The sequence below is a fragment of the Mus musculus genome, chromosome 7, assembly GCF_000001635.26.
Source record: "Mus musculus strain C57BL/6J chromosome 7, GRCm38.p6 C57BL/6J".
NCBI classification, from domain to species: domain Eukaryota; kingdom Metazoa; phylum Chordata; class Mammalia; order Rodentia; family Muridae; genus Mus; species Mus musculus.
Window position 1 is genome coordinate 28,451,893 of NC_000073.6, and position 16,350 is coordinate 28,468,242.

A 16,350-nucleotide genomic window follows, 5' to 3' on the forward strand; every position below is an offset into this window, starting at 1 on the left:
GCGGCGCGCGGGAGGGCGGGCGGGAGGCGGGAGGCGGGCGGGAGGCGGCCCCGCGGCACCGCGCCCCCTCCCCCGACCCTCCCCCCACCATGGCGCGGCGCGAGGCGGCGGCGGCGGTGGGGCCGGGCCCCGGGCCCCCTCCCCCGGGCTGGGTGAGCGTGGCCCACGGCGGCCCCGGGGGCTCTTTGGAGGCGGCGGGCGGGGGCGCGGGGACGAGCGTGCCCGTGTGTCCGCGGCGCTGCGGCGGGGCCCGGCGTGCGCCGGCCCGCGGCCCTGTGTGTGCCGGGCGCCCCGCCGGTGTGGCCATCCGGGCGTGTGCGGGGCCGCGGTCGGCCGTGCGTGTGCATGTGTGCATGTGTGCGTGTGTGCGCGCGTGTGTCCCACACACTCCGGGGCGCCGGATCTGGGGGGCTGTGGCGCGCCCGTCCGAGGGGCTGTGTGCAGGTGTGTGCGGGGGCTGCGCGCCCAGGTGTGCGGGGGGTGGGGGGGCCCAGCGGGCCTTTGCGCGCGTGCGGCTGGCAGCGTTGGGGGTCTGTGTCCGGCTGGGTTGGATGTCCATGCGAGGGGCTGCGGTGCCGGGTGTGTTCGCTCGGGTGTGTGTGTATGTGTATGTCTCTGTGTGTGTCCGTGTGTGTGTTGTGTGCGGTTTGGATGTCTCCAAGGGTGTGTGTGTGTGTGTGTGTGTCTGTGTCAGGTATCCTGCTGGGGTGGGGGCTGAGGCTCAGCGCATAGTGGGGCCAGGTCTCCGAATAGATGGGGGGGGGGGGACTTGGCTGATCCCTCGGTACATGTCAACTGGAGGGGGGGGGTCCTCAGTGATCCTTGGGGGAGACGGCCATGTCTTTCTCCTCTTCTCCGTGGTTGGTTGGGGAGGGGGGATGGGAGGCCGGGAGGTGGACAGATGGAGGAATGAGAGGCCGAGGGATGGACAGATGGGCCCTGGGGTGGGGGCTGAGGGTTGGAGAGTGGAGGGTGGGGTTGAAGACCTGGCCCTTCCCACCCCACCCCACCCTAACTCCCCCACCTGCCGGGCATCTGCAGATAGCGCCCCAGTTGCCTATATCTTGATGGTAAGGCTGGGGAAACTCTGGGGGTTCCTGGTGGCAGAATCTTGTTGGAACCCGGCTTTGGGACTCAACCCCTTCCTGATGGAATCCCACCTGCTGAACTATATGACCTTTGGCCCTGGCTTGTGCCCGATTCTTTTTGGAGAAGGGTGTAACAGGGACTGGAAGGGGTGTTAGAATGTATTTGGCCTGGGAAGTAGGTGGGGCAGGAGAGCCAGGGCCATGAGGGATGGGTAGCAGTGACTGAGTGTGAAGCTAGCTGTTCTGTTGACTGCTCTGGGCTTTGGTATTTTGTGTGCATTTACAAGTGTGTTGGTTCCTCATGGGACTGTGGCCTGAGTGTATCTGCCATGGGTGAGCCTCTTAGAGTGCTTACAAAGTGCCAGTGTGCTTGTTCATGGCTTCCTGCTTTGTCAGTGTGTGTTCGTGCCAGGGGTTCTGTGTACATGTGTGAGGCGTGCACTGACTGTGCACGCGTGTGTCTGTTGGTGCTTTATCTGCTCTATGACTACCCAGTGGGAATATGTGAAGTTGCACGAATGTGTTTAGGTGTGTAAGAGTGTGCACCTATGTATCTTTCATTGTGCAGGTGAGTCTTATATGTGTGAGCCACTGTGTGTTGACAAGTGTGCAAAGGCTATATAGACGTAGCTGTCTGGTTGTCTATTAAGGGGCATGTGGGCTTTTCTGTAGCTGTACATCTGTGAGTGTGCAACGGATAGCCTGTGTGTATGTGTATATGAGTGTTGTATGCAGATATGCCAGCCTTGAGGGTGTGTGTCTATCTTGGGAGTCCTTTCCTACTTTAGTCTCTGGGGACCAGGTTCTGTATGTTTAGGCCTGTATCTCTGCAAGATACATGTGTACCTGTGCCTTGGGCACAAGATTGACCCTAATTCTGGGTCTAGTGAGTGTGATCTGTAGCACACCAAGGCGTAGTGTGTGGTCCTGGAACACAAATGTGACTGTCTCCTGGGCTCAGTGTCCTGAAGGGTATGGAGCACCCAGACTGGGCTGGTGTTCCCTGGGCGAGCTCGGGTTCGGACTCACATAGATCGGGATGGATCCCCCAGTGTAAATGTGGACAGAAAGGAGATGGTAGGAACCCTAGTGCTTCTGGACTCTGGATACCACTCATGTCTTTGAAGTTTGGGAGCCCAGATGAAAACTCTTAAGTTCTAAAAGAAAAGATGTCTGGCCCATATTTCTGAGTCTCAAAAAGAGAAGGCTGGGAATTTGAATTCTAGAGCTGCTAAGAAGAGTGGGTAAATTCCATAGTCAGGAGCCAGTGCAGGAGGGATAAGGTTTCAGAGATCCTGAGACCTCAGAGGGCAAAGCTCACATGCAGGACCCTGAGACGCAGTCACTTAAGGTCTAGACATGACTTTTAGATCCCTCTGAGAGTATGATGATCCTACAGCAGGAGGCCTGAGAAAGTAATCGCTGTAAGGATTCCCTTGGCTTAGATGATCTCCAAGGTAGCTTTTGGTGACTAGAAAAGAGCTCGAAGATGCTAACTGGTTTTGTTCTTTTGCAGGTACCGGCCCAGGCCCTGACTCCTTGAAGAGAGGTGAGTATACTACCTTGGGTTGGGGAAGAGATATGGGGTAAGAGCACTGGTTGTGAGCCAGCCCAGGCCCAGAGCTCTACCTAAGTGGACCCAAGTGCAGGATACCACAGTGTCTGGGGAGGCAGGTGGCCACTCCCAGTGAAAAGTGGAAATGAGCCTATGAGAATTGGAGTTGGGTAAGCGTTCATTTCATGGTGGTCAGGGGGCTCAGAGGGACCCATATGTCAGGATGTGACATCTCTCAAGATAGGTAAAATGATCAGGAAAGTGGAGTCCCTTTATATCAGCAAGGCTCCATGAACTTTTCTCGGCGTGAAATAACCCCAATGAATGGGGGAATATAGCTCATTTGTAGAGCACTTGCCTAGAATCCATCAGTGAGGGACTTGGGGTGTGGCTTAGCCATAAAGTATTTGCTTAGAATGCACAAGGCTCTGTGTTCCACCCCCAGCATCACAAACACACACACACACACACACACACAATATGTTAGCATCATCTAACATTGATGTAGCATTTATGTAGTCTAAAGCTAACCTAAGCACATTACAAAATATTCTCAGTAAGCCCTCTTCAAAGTGCGGTGAGGTTACCAGGGGCCATCATTGTCATGGGAGATACAGAGGGGGATGCTGCTTCACCCAAAGCCATGCACACCTGGGCCTTCCAGTGTGGCCTCTGGCAGAGGGATGGGGTCTGACCCGTGGTGTTATGATACCTTTGGGTAAGCTCAGGATGTTTTCTTTGCAGCTGTGCAAGGAGAAAGTCTTAGAACAGGGTTTTGGGTCCTAGAGACCCCAAGCAAGCAGATGCCCTACCAGGGCTCCTAATGAGTTAGAGGCTCAACTTCCAGACTGGGGTTTCTAGTTAGTACAGAACAGTAACCTAGAGGGATAGGAAAGTGGAATCTGGGTGGGGGTGCTCAGAGATGTGCTGCCCTGGCCCTGCCTCGGTTTCTCCCCTCAGCCCCATTCCTCTCTCTTGTTTCTTCCTTGTCTCTCCCCTCCCTCTTTTTATCACTCTGGCTCTGTCTCTTCTGTTTCCTTTTTCACTCAGATGTTTGTTTGTTTCTTTATCCCACTGGTACCTTATCTTTGGTTTCTTGAGACAGTGTTTCCATATGTAGCCCAGGTTGGTCTGCATCTTTCAATCTCTTGAGTGCTGGGGTTATAGGTATCTATCACCACACCTGGCTGTCCCCTTTTTGCAATGTTGGGGATGGAATCAAGGACCTCCAGCATGTTAGGAAAGCATACCACCACTGAGCCACACCCCAGCCCCTCACTGGGGGATTCTAGGCAGGGGCTCTCCCACTGAGCCACGCCTCCAGCCCTTCATTGGGGGATTCTAGGCAGGGGCTCTCCCACTGAGCCACGCCCCCAGCCCTTCATTGGGGGATTCTAGGCAGGGGCTCTCCCACTGAGCCACGCCCCCAGCCCTTCATTGGGGGATCCCAGGCACAAGTTCTGCTGAGCCATACCTGGAACCTGTGTCATCTTCTTGGGAAATCCTTTCTCTTTTTGTCTGACTCTCAGTCGCTCTCTCTGTCAGCCCATTCCTCCCGACTTGCTTCCTTCTGACTCTCTCAGCCTTTCTCTGACTTTCTTGGTTCCATTCTTCTTCCCCTGGGTAAAAAGATCAAGGTCACATATGGCTACCATTCCATACAGATTCCTCAGAGGTTGGTCAGCAAGGGCTGGGGTATAGGACAGGGTGGGATGAAAATAGCTTTCAGGACGCCCCCTTCCCATCCTTTCCTCTTTTACCACCCCCCCACCCAGCCGCCCACCCTGTGTTATGATGGGAGCTGACATGTCGTGGGTTGCAGCTGCAGGAGTGGGGAATCCCTGCCGGAAGGTTTTGCCTGGAGCAGAGGCATAGTGTGTATGCATACACGCATGTGCCTGTAGGCATGTATGGGCCTCCTGTGTACCAGTTGATATCAGTCAGCCCCGCTTGGGAGCTCAGATGAACCTGGAAAGAAATCACACTCATCTCCAGGCTGAGATGGCAAATTCTGATGTTTTTTTCTCAAGCCTTCCCGTCTTTTCAGCTTTTTTTGTCTATTAATTCAGGTGGAGGACCTTAACCTTCATTGAGTGCTTATTGTGAGCTACTCAGTACTGTACTCAGTGGTTCCAATGCAAGAACTCAGTGTGTATGCTACTGCTTTAATATATAAAGTGAAGAGATTTTGTCCTGTCTGTGTGTGGCACCACACACCTGTAATCTCAGTACTTGGGAGGCTGAAGCAGAAGGATCAAGAGTTCGAGGCTGGTCTCAACCGTATAGCAATAGCAAGTTTAGACTAGCATGGTCTACATACTGTCAGGCCTTAAAAAACGAGATGGGCCTGGCAATGGTGGCACGCGCCTTTAGTCTCAGCATTCAGGTGGCAGAGGCAGGTGGATCTCTGTGAGCTCCAGGACAGCCTGGTTTACAGGGCGAGTTCCAGGGCAGCTAGGACTTCACAGAGAAACCCTGTCTCAACAACAACAACAACAACAACATAAACAAACAAACAAACAAATAAATATTAAAAAACCGAACAGGATAAGTGTGTTGCATGCACACCCTTAGTCCCAGCACTTGAGAGTCAGAGGCAGGTGGATTCATGGCCAACCTAGGCTACAGAGTGAGACCTTATTGCCTGAGGAGGCTTGTGAGTTCAAAACTAGTCTGGACAACATAATACTACTACTGTGGCTCAAACAAACAGGTGAAAAATAACAAAAATTTTAAAAAGGAAGAAAAATGAACTTTGGCGTAGGCATGGGGTCATTGCTGTGGCCTCCTAGAGTTAGCAAATGAGAGAGTCAGTTTTACTTGAATGCATTTGATTTTAATGCCCTTGCAGGTCAGCAAGACGGCGTAGCAGGTGAAGGAGCTTGCTGCACAAGCCTAGTAACCTAAGTTCGATTCCTGGAAGCCACATGAAGGTGGAATAAAAGAATCAGTTCCACAAAGTTGTCCTCTGACCCAGCACACGTGTGCAATATTCAGAATAATAATATTTAAAATGAAAACATTTTCTCTATGTTAATGTTTCTCATTAATGCACAGACCCAGGTCTGTCATTGCTATCAGTAGGCACCCAGTGGTGTTGCAGCTAACAATTGTTATGTGTTAAACCCTTCTTTTTTTTTTTTTTTTTTTTTAAAGATTTATTTATTACATGTAAGTACACTGTAGCTGTCTTCAGACACTCCAGAAGAGGGAGTCAGATCTCATTACGGATGGTTGTGAACCACCATGTGGTTGCTGGGATTTGAACTTCGGACCTTCGGAAGAGCAGTCGGGTGCCCTTACCCACTAAGCCATCTCACCAGCCCCGTGTTAAACCCTTCTTATGTGCTTGCTCATGAGTGTACATAATCCTCACCAAAGTAAGGCCTGTGTTTTTTTTTTTCTTCTCTCTCTATTTTACAGATGAAGAAACCGAGATTCAGAGAGGTTCAGACACTTGCCCCAGGTCACACAGCTAGTAAGTGTCATAGCTGGAATTTGAACTAGGAGTTGGACGTTGGACGTCTTTGGTTCTACATCTCAGCCAACGGTGATTTCAGAGTATCTGGTTGGCTGGGAGGTCATGGGATGTTGGGGAGCTCCAAGAGGCATGATAGGTGGGAGGGCTGAGGACATCGGAGTAATGCAGTGGTAGTTTGCCAATTACTATGGAAATGTTGTAACCAGATCTGGGTGCTTTGACCCAGATCTGTAATTCTTGCCCTTGGAAGGCAGACACAGGAAGATTCTGAGTTCAAAGTCAACCTGGGATATACAGTGAAACTTTATCTCAGAAAAAGAAAAGCCAAGATGGTGGCACATGCGTTTAATCCTAACCCTGGGGAGGCAGGGGCAGGCTGATCTCTGTGCGTTTGAAGTTAGCCTGGTCTACAAAGCAAGTTTCAGGCCAGGCCAGGCTATATTATGAGACTCTATACAAACAAACAAACAACCACAGGAAGAAAGAAAAAGGATGGCCATGTATGCTAGCTGCTTTGAAATCTGTTGTCCAGAGCCCATTCATTGGGGGATAAAAGATCCAGTTTGACTCTCAGCAGCACACCCCAGTTGACTATCTTCCTTCCCTCCAGGTCTCTCCCATTCCTGCCTCCCCCCTGCACCATGGCTCCAGGCCCCTTCTCCTCCGGGCTCTTTTCGCCACCACCTGCTGCTCTTCCCTTTCTGCTGTTGCTCTGGGCAGGAGCATCTCGAGGCCAGCCCTGCCCTGGTCGCTGCATCTGTCAGAACGTGGCACCTACGCTGACCATGCTGTGTGCGAAGACGGGCCTGCTCTTTGTGCCACCCGCCATCGACAGGCGTGTGGTAGAGCTGCGGCTCACTGACAACTTCATTGCGGCTGTGCGTCGTCGAGACTTCGCCAATATGACCAGCCTGGTCCACCTCACCCTGTCTCGCAACACCATTGGCCAGGTAGCAGCCGGCGCCTTTGCTGACCTCCGGGCTCTCCGGGCCCTGCACCTTGACAGCAACCGCCTGGCAGAGGTGCGAGGGGATCAGCTCCGGGGCTTGGGTAACCTCCGCCACTTGATCCTCGGCAACAATCAGATCCGTAAGGTGGAGTCGGCAGCCTTTGACGCCTTCCTGTCCACCGTGGAGGACCTGGATCTATCCTACAACAACCTGGAGGCACTGCCATGGGAGGCGGTGGGTCAGATGGTGAACTTGAACACCCTCACGCTGGACCACAACCTCATTGATCACATTGCGGAGGGCACCTTCGTGCAGCTGCACAAACTCGTGCGCTTGGACATGACCTCCAACCGTCTACATAAATTGCCCCCCGACGGACTGTTCCTGAGGTCCCAGGGCGGTGGGCCCAAGCCACCCACCCCATTGACGGTCAGCTTCGGTGGCAACCCGCTGCACTGCAACTGTGAACTGCTCTGGCTTCGGCGCCTGACCAGGGAGGACGACTTGGAGACGTGTGCCACGCCCGAGCATCTCACTGACCGCTATTTCTGGTCCATCCCGGAGGAGGAATTTCTATGTGAGCCCCCGCTCATCACACGGCAAGCAGGGGGCCGGGCCCTGGTGGTAGAGGGCCAGGCTGTCAGTCTGCGCTGCCGGGCTGTGGGTGACCCCGAGCCCGTGGTGCATTGGGTGGCACCTGATGGACGGCTGCTGGGGAACTCCAGCCGGACTCGGGTCCGTGGTGACGGAACGCTGGATGTGACTATCACCACCCTGAGGGACAGCGGTACCTTCACTTGCATAGCCTCCAATGCTGCGGGGGAAGCCACAGCACCTGTGGAGGTATGTGTGGTACCTCTGCCACTGATGGCGCCCCCACCCGCTGCCCCGCCGCCTCTCACTGAACCTGGTTCTTCTGACATCGCCACACCAGGCAGACCTGGTGCCAACGACTCAACCAGTGAGCGCAGGCTTGTGGCTGCTGAACTCACGTCTAGCTCTGTGCTCATCCGCTGGCCGGCCCAGAGGCCAGTGCCTGGCATCCGTATGTACCAAGTGCAATACAACAGCTCTGCAGATGACTCCCTAGTCTACAGGTGAGTGTGGTACTGCAGCTCCGGGACCTCCTCTCTAACCCTGACATCCTGTCCTCCTTTCCTCTCACCTGCCCATTCATCCCCCTTGACCTTGCTTAGTTCCAGCTCTGGATAGGCCTGTAGTGCCCCCCCCCCCAACGCAGTCTTTGTATTTCATGCACTTAGGAGATGTTTGTGTAATACTTAGCATGAGCCAGTGCAGGGCTGGGCAGTGGAGTTATAACAAGGAGCAGGGACTGATGCTTTAGGATTGGTATCCTAGATTTTGGGGAGCTGAGGCAGGAAGACAGCAAGGACAAAGCTTGCCTGGACAACTTAGAGATACTCTGTCTCAAAATTTTAAAAAGTAGAAAAAAAAAAAAGACAGCTGGAGATGTAGCACAGTTATAGTGAGATAGTAAGAAGCTAGGCTGTCGCTCAAAGTAGAGCCCCGCTCAGGGAGGGGCTGGGGCGTGGCTCAGTGGTAGGGTAGGTCCTTGCCTAGAATCCCCCAGTGAAAGGCTGAGGGGTGTGTCTCAGTGGTAGAGCACCTGCCTAGAATCCCCCAGTGAGGACCTGGGGGCGTGGCTCAGTGGTAGGGCCCTTGCCTAGAATCCCCCAATGAGTGGCTTGGGGGAATGGTTCAGTGGTAGGGCCCCTGCCTAGAATCCCCCAGTGAGGGCCTGGGGGCGTGGCTCAGTGGTAGAGCCTCTGCCTAGAATCCCCCCCCCCCCCCCCCCCCCCCCCCCCCCCGTGAGGGGCTGGGAGTGTGGCTCAGTGGTAGAGCCTCTGCCTAGAATCCCCCAGTGAGGGCCTGGGGGCATGGTTCTGCAGAGCACTTGCTAAGTTGGGGAAGGCACTGAGTTCCATCCCAGTACTGCCAAACAATGAATATCTCACGGAGTTCATGGTCAACATCACTTGATCTCCAGAGGCCTTTGATCATGAGTCCCACTAGTTAACATTATGTCACATAAAACACACATGTTTATAGTTATATTTCTATTTCTGTCAATACTGCTTGCTATTCTAGTCCCCTACATTATAGAAACAGAAAGCAAAAAGCGTGAGAAAAATAGAAACATAATGTTCTAGTTTGGTTTCTATTGCTTTGATAAACACCATGACCAAGCCAGGCGGTGGTAGTACACGCACGCCTTTAATCCCATTACTTTGGAGGGAGAGGCAGATGGATCTCTAAGTTTGAGGATGTCCTGGTTTACAGAGTGAGTTGCTACACAGAAAAACCTTGTCCAACAACAACAATTACAAAAGACAAAAAAACAACAAAAGCAAGTTGGGGAGGAAAAGGTTTATTTTTCAATCTTACAGCTCGAAGGTCACAAGTTCATCAATGTGAGAAGTGAGAGCAGGAACTCAGGGCAGGAACCTGAAGGCCATGGAGGGGTGCTGCTTACTGGCTTGCTCCCCATGGCTTACTCAGCCTGCTTTCTTATATAACGACCCAGGACCACCTTATATAACATTCTCAGTGGTGGGAATAACTACAGTGAGCTGGACACTCCCATCCTATGTCAATCATTAATCAAGAACGCCCCCCACCCTTTACAGGCCAGTCTGATGGAAACATTGTTTCAGTTCAGATTAACGGATAAACCTAGTTTGTTTTAAAGTGCTAAAACAGTAACTAGTGCCTATGAATTATTTCCATGCCCACCCGGATTAGAAGCCACTGTCATAAGGTTATAGACACATGTCAGTTGCTTTTCCTCACAATCTCCAGAGTTTGTTGTCTTTTTCTCTTCCTTGTCTGTCTCTACTTTCTCTTCCTCCTTTCCCAGTAGGTATTTCGATTTCGACTGTGCTGTACTGGGGGGTCCTGAGTTGGGTGTGGCTCTGAGTCATAGAGAAGAAAAGATAGAAATGCATAGAATAAGAGTATATTTTATTATTATTGTTATTGTTATTATTGACAGGGTCTCTCTTTGTAGTTCTAGCTGTCCTGGAACTCACTATGTAGACCAGGATGGCCTTGAAATCAGAGTGCCGCTTGCTTCTGCCTGAGCCCTGGGAAAAATGACCTGTGCCATCACCGCCTGGCCCTGAAATAAAAGTTTATAAGGAAATAATTACCTAACCCCTTTCCATCCTTACTTGGGAAACAGTAGGTATTCATTATATGTGCTTCCCGAATTTAAAAAAAAAACAAAAAAACAAAAACAAAAAAACCAGCTCTGAGTTAGACATTGGTGCCACACGCTTGTGGTCCGAGCACCTTGGGAGGCTGAGCAGGAGGATCTTCAGTTCAAGGTCAGCCTGGCTTATGCAGTGCCTTTGAGGTCAGCCTGGGCTACACAGTGAGATCTTGTCCCAAAAAACCCAATAAAGTAAAATAAAATAAAATGGCTGCTTCCATTGTGACCATTGGCAACTGCGCCCTGAAGAGACCATTAGACCAGTCCCTGCCCTGAGGGAATACACAGCCCAGTGGGTAGGGGTGGGGCCCATTGGGAATCAGTACCTGATCCCTGTGGTCCCTCCACCTTCATAGCTTATCAGTACGGCTCCCAGTCACAGACCCTGGCACAGCAGGGATGGTACATAGTGGGTACTTGATAAATGGCTGTTGGCTAAAGAGGAACATCTTGTTCTTGCCTTCCTTCTGCACTGTAGAGTCTGCTGAGTGCCTGGCCCTGGGCTTCACTTTCTTTGGGTTACTAGAGGGTTGGGAGCCATTTCCCTGTCAGTGGTAGCCCCAGGAACTTGAGTGTGCTTAGCCCTTCAAGATAAGCCTGGCTCTTGGCCTCCATCTGTGTCCTTGTCAGCCACTGTGCTTGCCAGGGGCTCTCTCTTCCCTTGGCTCTGCTTTTGTTTTTGAGGCACGCTTTTGCCTAGGCTAGCCTTCAGCTCACTATGTACTCCAGGCTGGCACAGAACTCATTATCTTCTGAGACTACAGGGACTGTATCACTACACCAAGTACACACTTCCTCATTTTGCTTTGGCTGTCAGGACTGAGGACATTGTGTCAGAAGCCCTCCCTAGATAGACAGACGGACACATTCTTACAGACAGTCAGCAGACCAAGGCCCCAACAGAAACTCTCACAAATTATGTACAGAGATGCAGCTGTTTGCTATAAAGCTGTTACCATCACCTCTATTTATTTCATTAAAAAATTTTTTTAAAGATTTTATTTATTTTTATTATATGTAAGTACACTGTAGTTGTCTTCAGACACTCCAGAAGAGGGAGTCAGATCTCGTTACGGATGGTTGTGAGCCGCCATGTGGTTGCTGGGATTTGAACTTCAGACCTTCAGAAGAGCAGTTGGGTGCTCTTACCCACTGAGCCATCTCACCAGCCCCTCATTAAAATTTTTTAAAATTATTTTTTGGGTGGTGGTGGCGCACGCCTTTAATCCCAGTACTCGGGAAGCAGAGGCAGGCGGATCTCTGAGTTTGAGGACAGCTTAGTCTACAGAGGAAGTACTAGGACAGCCAGGGCTACACAGAGAAACCCTGTCTCAAGCAAAGAAAGAAAGAAAGGAAGAAAGAAAGAAAGAAAGAAAGAAAGAAAGAAAGAAAGAAAGAAAGACAGACAGACAGACAGACAGACAGACAGACAAGAAAGAAAGAAAGAAAGAAAGAAAGAAAGAAAGAAAGAAAGGAAGGAAGAAAGGAAGAAAGAAAGAAAGAAGAAAAATTACTTAAGTGTGTCATTTAACATTCTTAAAATTATGCGTGTGTGTGCGTGTGTGCACGTGTGCCATAACATACATATGGCAATCAGAGGACATCTTGTGAGAATCTGTTCTCTCCTTCCACCATGTCTTAGGGGTCAGATTCTGGTTGTTACATTGGTAGCAGGCTCCCTTACCCACTGAGCTATCTGGCCAGCCTTTATTTTATTTTTATTCATTCATTTTTATGGTACTGTTGATTGAACTTAAGGCCTCACATATGCTAGGCAATCCTCCTGTAATAAACCAAGCTCCTCACTGGGGGATTCTAGGCAGGGCCTCTACCACTGAACCACGCCTCCAGCCTCTCACTGGGGGATTCTAGGCAGGGGCTCTACCACTGAGCCACGCCCCCGGCCCCTCACTGGGGGATTCTAAGCTTGTGCTCTACCACTAAGCCACACCCTCATTTCTCTTTCTTTTCAGTCACAGAACTCGATGCTCTGTGGGAGAGATCATTTGCTCTCACCGAGAGCGGCAGAGCTGTCTTTCATATGCTTGAACGCACACTTATTGAATACCTAGTGTTTGCCAGGCAGGGATGGTGGGGAGATGGATGATGCGTTTCTGTCATTTGGATTGTGTGGTTTTTCATCGCTCTTCACTGTTCCTCTCTGATCCATAGCCATAGTGTGGCAGGGTGGGGGAAAGCTCCAGACCCAGTATGTAAGCAGATCTTGGTGGTCGCTTCTCCTCAGTTGGGCAAGGATACTTCTTCCCCGAGGGCCCCAGTTCTATCCTGCATCCTCCTTTGCAGATGCTTGTATAGATAGGATGGCACTGCAGGGGTTAACTTCCTCTCTGCAGCCATGGGCTGAGGTGACATCCAACAAGAAGCCTGCTCAGCTGCTTGCTCTGGTCTGACAGCCAATGAGAGACTCGTGGGCCCAGGCTTTCTTAAGGAGCCAGTGACTGTCCTTGAAAAGGGGGGAGCCCCTAGCAACTGGTTATTTGGGGAGAAGATCCAAGGAAATCCAAGCCTCAAGGAGAAGAAAAGGGAAAGTTACAGCCAAGAAGGGGGACAGGGCAGCTTGAGGTGGGTGGTTTATGGAAAATGAAGAACTTAAGGTGGGGTCTTTTGGGGAGGGTGGGACCTATGCCTGAAGTCCAGATGGCAGGGACCTTCTTGGAGAGGGTCTCAGGACCAGCAGGCAGCAGGCCTGTGGGGCTCTGACAGGTAAGCACGCTCGGAGACAGGGCATGGCTTTTTGGAGGAGGTGGAACTTGTTCTGCATGGTATCAAGCAGAGGAAGGGGCGGTGCTTGTCTCTGGTGAGCCACTAAGAGCCTTGGCAAGAGAGGAGAGCTTGCGCGGTTGGTTGCAGCGCATGCCAGTCAGGGCACACTCCACACTCTGGATTCCCTGAGGCTGGAAGTAGCCCAAACAGACTGTGCCAAGATACGCTCATCAAAAGACACCTAAGTCTGGGAGGGAATGTCCCTAGGGTGGATCTTAGAGGGATGTAGAGGGTGCAGCGGGTGAGATGGCTGAGTGGCTTAAAAGGCACTTTCTACCAAGCCTGTTGACCCGAGACTCGAGTTCAATCCCTGGGTCACATATGGTGGAAGGAGAGAACAGACTCCTGCAAGTTGTCCACTGATCTCATCTTTGCACACACGTATATACACGTTAATCAAAGTAATTTAGATGAGGTCAGGCCAGTTAACAATGATATTGTTGTAGACTAAATGTAATCGAAAAAGAGACAGATGGGCAGATATCCTTGGAGTGGGAGCCCACAGAGTTGCTGGAAACCCTGGATGGGACATTAGCTCACAGTGACATCCTTAGACACCCTGGGCTTTGTTTGGGTGCGTTAACTCATTCATTCCCTGTGCTGTCTCAAGGATATAGGAATTCTCATTGTTCCTGTTAGAGGGAAATGGTACACAGAGAAGTTAAGAAACAGGTGTGTGGTCACAGAGCTAGCAAAGGGCAGAGAGGTGGCTCCCGGGTATTTAACTGAAGGACTTTGCTATGCTATGTACCTTATTTGAGAGGAGGCTATAGCAAAGAACGAAGCCCATGCTTGGCTACAGTTTAGTCAGTTGTAGATAAGTATGTGGAAGGTATGCTTCAGTGAATTGGTTCCTGGAATTCTGGTGGTACAACGAAGAGCGTTCATAGAACAGCCGGTTGCCTCTAGAGGAGCTGTCCCAAGGTGCCTCGAAGGGCTTGTAAGCCAGAGTGCAACTTAGAAGGGCAGTGAGTGGGAATATGTAGCTTAGGTGCTTTGGAAACTGAGCCAGGAGCTGGGGCTGGCCTTGCAGCATGCTCCCTTCCGGAAAGGTAAGAGTGTATCAAAGAGGAGAGTGGAGTGCTTGCAGGAAGTCCTGGATTTGTTCCCTATCACCACAAAAACAAACAAACAAACAAACAAACAAAACCCAGACAAACCAATATGTACACATCTGTAAGCCTGAAATTCCAGCATTCAGGAGGTGGAGGCTGGTTGAAGACCAGGGACTACCAGTCCACCACCCTTAACTCCAATGTCCATCTGAATGGAGGAAGGGCACACAGATTGGGGGGGGGGGGGTGGCCATAGCATTGATCTCCTTAAATGATAGCTGTGTACAGGGAGAGTGAGTGATAATATTCCAAGGTAGAGCAGAGATAGTCCCAGTAGGTGATGCTAAAGTCCGGTGGTTCTGGAGGCGTGGCATATAGATGAGGGGGGTGTGGTCTGGAGCAGTGACGAGAGGCTGGCATTATATTGACTTGAATGGATCCTGTAGTCTGCGTAGACGCCAGTAGCATGGTTTCCCACAGTTAGGGTGTAAAGTGAAGGGACATGGTTAAGAGTGGGGCTAACTGCGTCCTGATTGCACCCCTTTCCACAGGATGATCCCTTCTACCAGCCAGACCTTCCTAGTGAATGACCTGGCGGCTGGCCGCGCCTATGATTTGTGTGTGTTGGCAGTCTATGACGACGGGGCCACCGCTCTGCCGGCTACCAGAGTGGTGGGCTGTGTGCAATTCACCACCGCGGGAGATCCTGCACCATGCCGCCCGCTGAGGGCCCATTTCTTGGGCGGCACCATGATCATCGCCATCGGGGGCGTCATCGTAGCCTCGGTCCTCGTTTTCATCGTTCTGCTCATGATTCGCTACAAGGTGTACGGAGATGGGGACAGCCGCCGCATCAAGGGGACGTCCAGGACGCCCCCTCGGGTCAGCCACGTGTGCTCTCAGACCAACGGCGCAGGTGCGCAGCAGGCCTCCGCCCCACCAGCTCCAGACCGCTACGAGGCGCTGCGGGAGGTGGCTGTCCCTGCGGCCATCGAGGCAAAGGCCATGGAGGCCGAGGCGACTTCCACTGAGCTAGAGGTGGTGCTTGGACGCTCTCTGGGTGGCTCCGCCACCTCGCTGTGCTTGCTGCCCTCCGAGGAAACTTCTGGGGAGGAATCTAGGGCCATGACCGGCCCTCGAAGGAGCCGTTCGGGGGCCTTGGGGCCTCCAACTTCAGCGCCCCCAACGCTAGCTCTGGTTCCTGGGGGAGCCCCGGCCCGACCGAGGCCACAACAACGCTATTCCTTCGACGGGGACTACGGGGCGCTGTTCCAGAGTCACAGTTACCCGCGCCGCGCCCGGCGGACAAAGCGCCACCGGTCCACGCCACACCTGGACGGGGCCGGAGGGGGCGCGGCCGGGGAGGACGGAGACCTGGGGCTGGGCTCCGCCCGGGCACGCCTGGCCTTCACCAGCACCGAATGGATGCTGGAGAGTACCGTGTGAGCGACGGGCGCACGGGCACCGGGACGCCTGTGGGCCGCACTTAGTTGCCCAGCCCGGCCGGATGCAGGGGAGGCTGGAGAGAAGGGACGCGCGAGGGGCGGGGCCGGCCGCCTCGGGATTGGTGGCAGGTCGCCGGCCTCTCCGACTCCACCCCTCTGCCCCGTCCCCCGCGCGCTCGCGGACCTCGCCGGAGCCGGTGCCTTACACAGCGAAGCGCGGGGAGGGGCGGGGCCCCCCCACACTGCAGCACTGAGACACGAGTCCCCTACCCTACCCGGGACCCTGGGGCAGGGGCGAGGGGCCCATTCCTTGTATCTGGCTGGACTAGATCTCTTCTGCCCCGCGGCGGCCTCCAAAGCCTCCAGTCCCCTCACTCAGCCCCATCCCTGGTCCCACCAGTCTGGTTTGGAGGGAGGGGCTTCTCCTTTTTCCCCCCTACGTCCTTGTCTTTCCTGCCCTCTGTCGTCTGTTTTAAGTCCTTCCCTACTTGTCTCCCTTTTTTTCTGTCCCATGGTCGTCTCTTCTCCCTCTGTCCTCCCTTGTTTCTTTATTTTTTTGTCCAGTGTCCGTGTCTTTCCCGATTCCCTGTCCTCACCATCTTCCGGGCAGGTCCCACAGAAGGACCAGACTCTTCTCTCTACCTTCCTTCGCCCCACAATGAATCCCCACACAAACAAAAACCAAATCCCCTTCTCGGAGCCGGGACCCTCCGCCACAGCAGAATTAAACTTTTTTCTGTGTCTGAGGCGGCTCTGCTGA

General features: G+C 52.6%; 1 protein-coding gene across 4 annotated transcripts; it reads left to right on the plus strand.

The window, feature by feature from the left end:
• Lrfn1 (leucine rich repeat and fibronectin type III domain containing 1) lies at positions 1-16,350 on the plus strand. 4 transcript variants are annotated; one of them, XM_006540438.2, is made up of 5 exons: positions 1-152; positions 2,605-2,637; positions 6,067-6,121; positions 6,735-8,171; positions 14,697-16,350. In XM_006540438.2, the coding sequence occupies exons 4-5, from the start codon at positions 6,766-6,768 to the stop codon at positions 15,589-15,591; spliced, it is 2,301 nt and encodes a 766-aa protein (XP_006540501.1). In that variant the 5' UTR covers positions 1-152; positions 2,605-2,637; positions 6,067-6,121; positions 6,735-6,765; the 3' UTR covers positions 15,592-16,350. The 4 variants fall into 4 exon arrangements, with proteins under 4 accessions (XP_006540501.1, NP_085039.2, NP_001135393.1 ...); NM_030562.2 differs by lacking the exon at positions 14,697-16,350 and adding an exon at positions 10,103-10,240 and having other exon boundaries at positions 93-152; NM_001141921.1 differs by lacking the exon at positions 1-152 and adding an exon at positions 346-444 and having other exon boundaries at positions 14,697-15,656.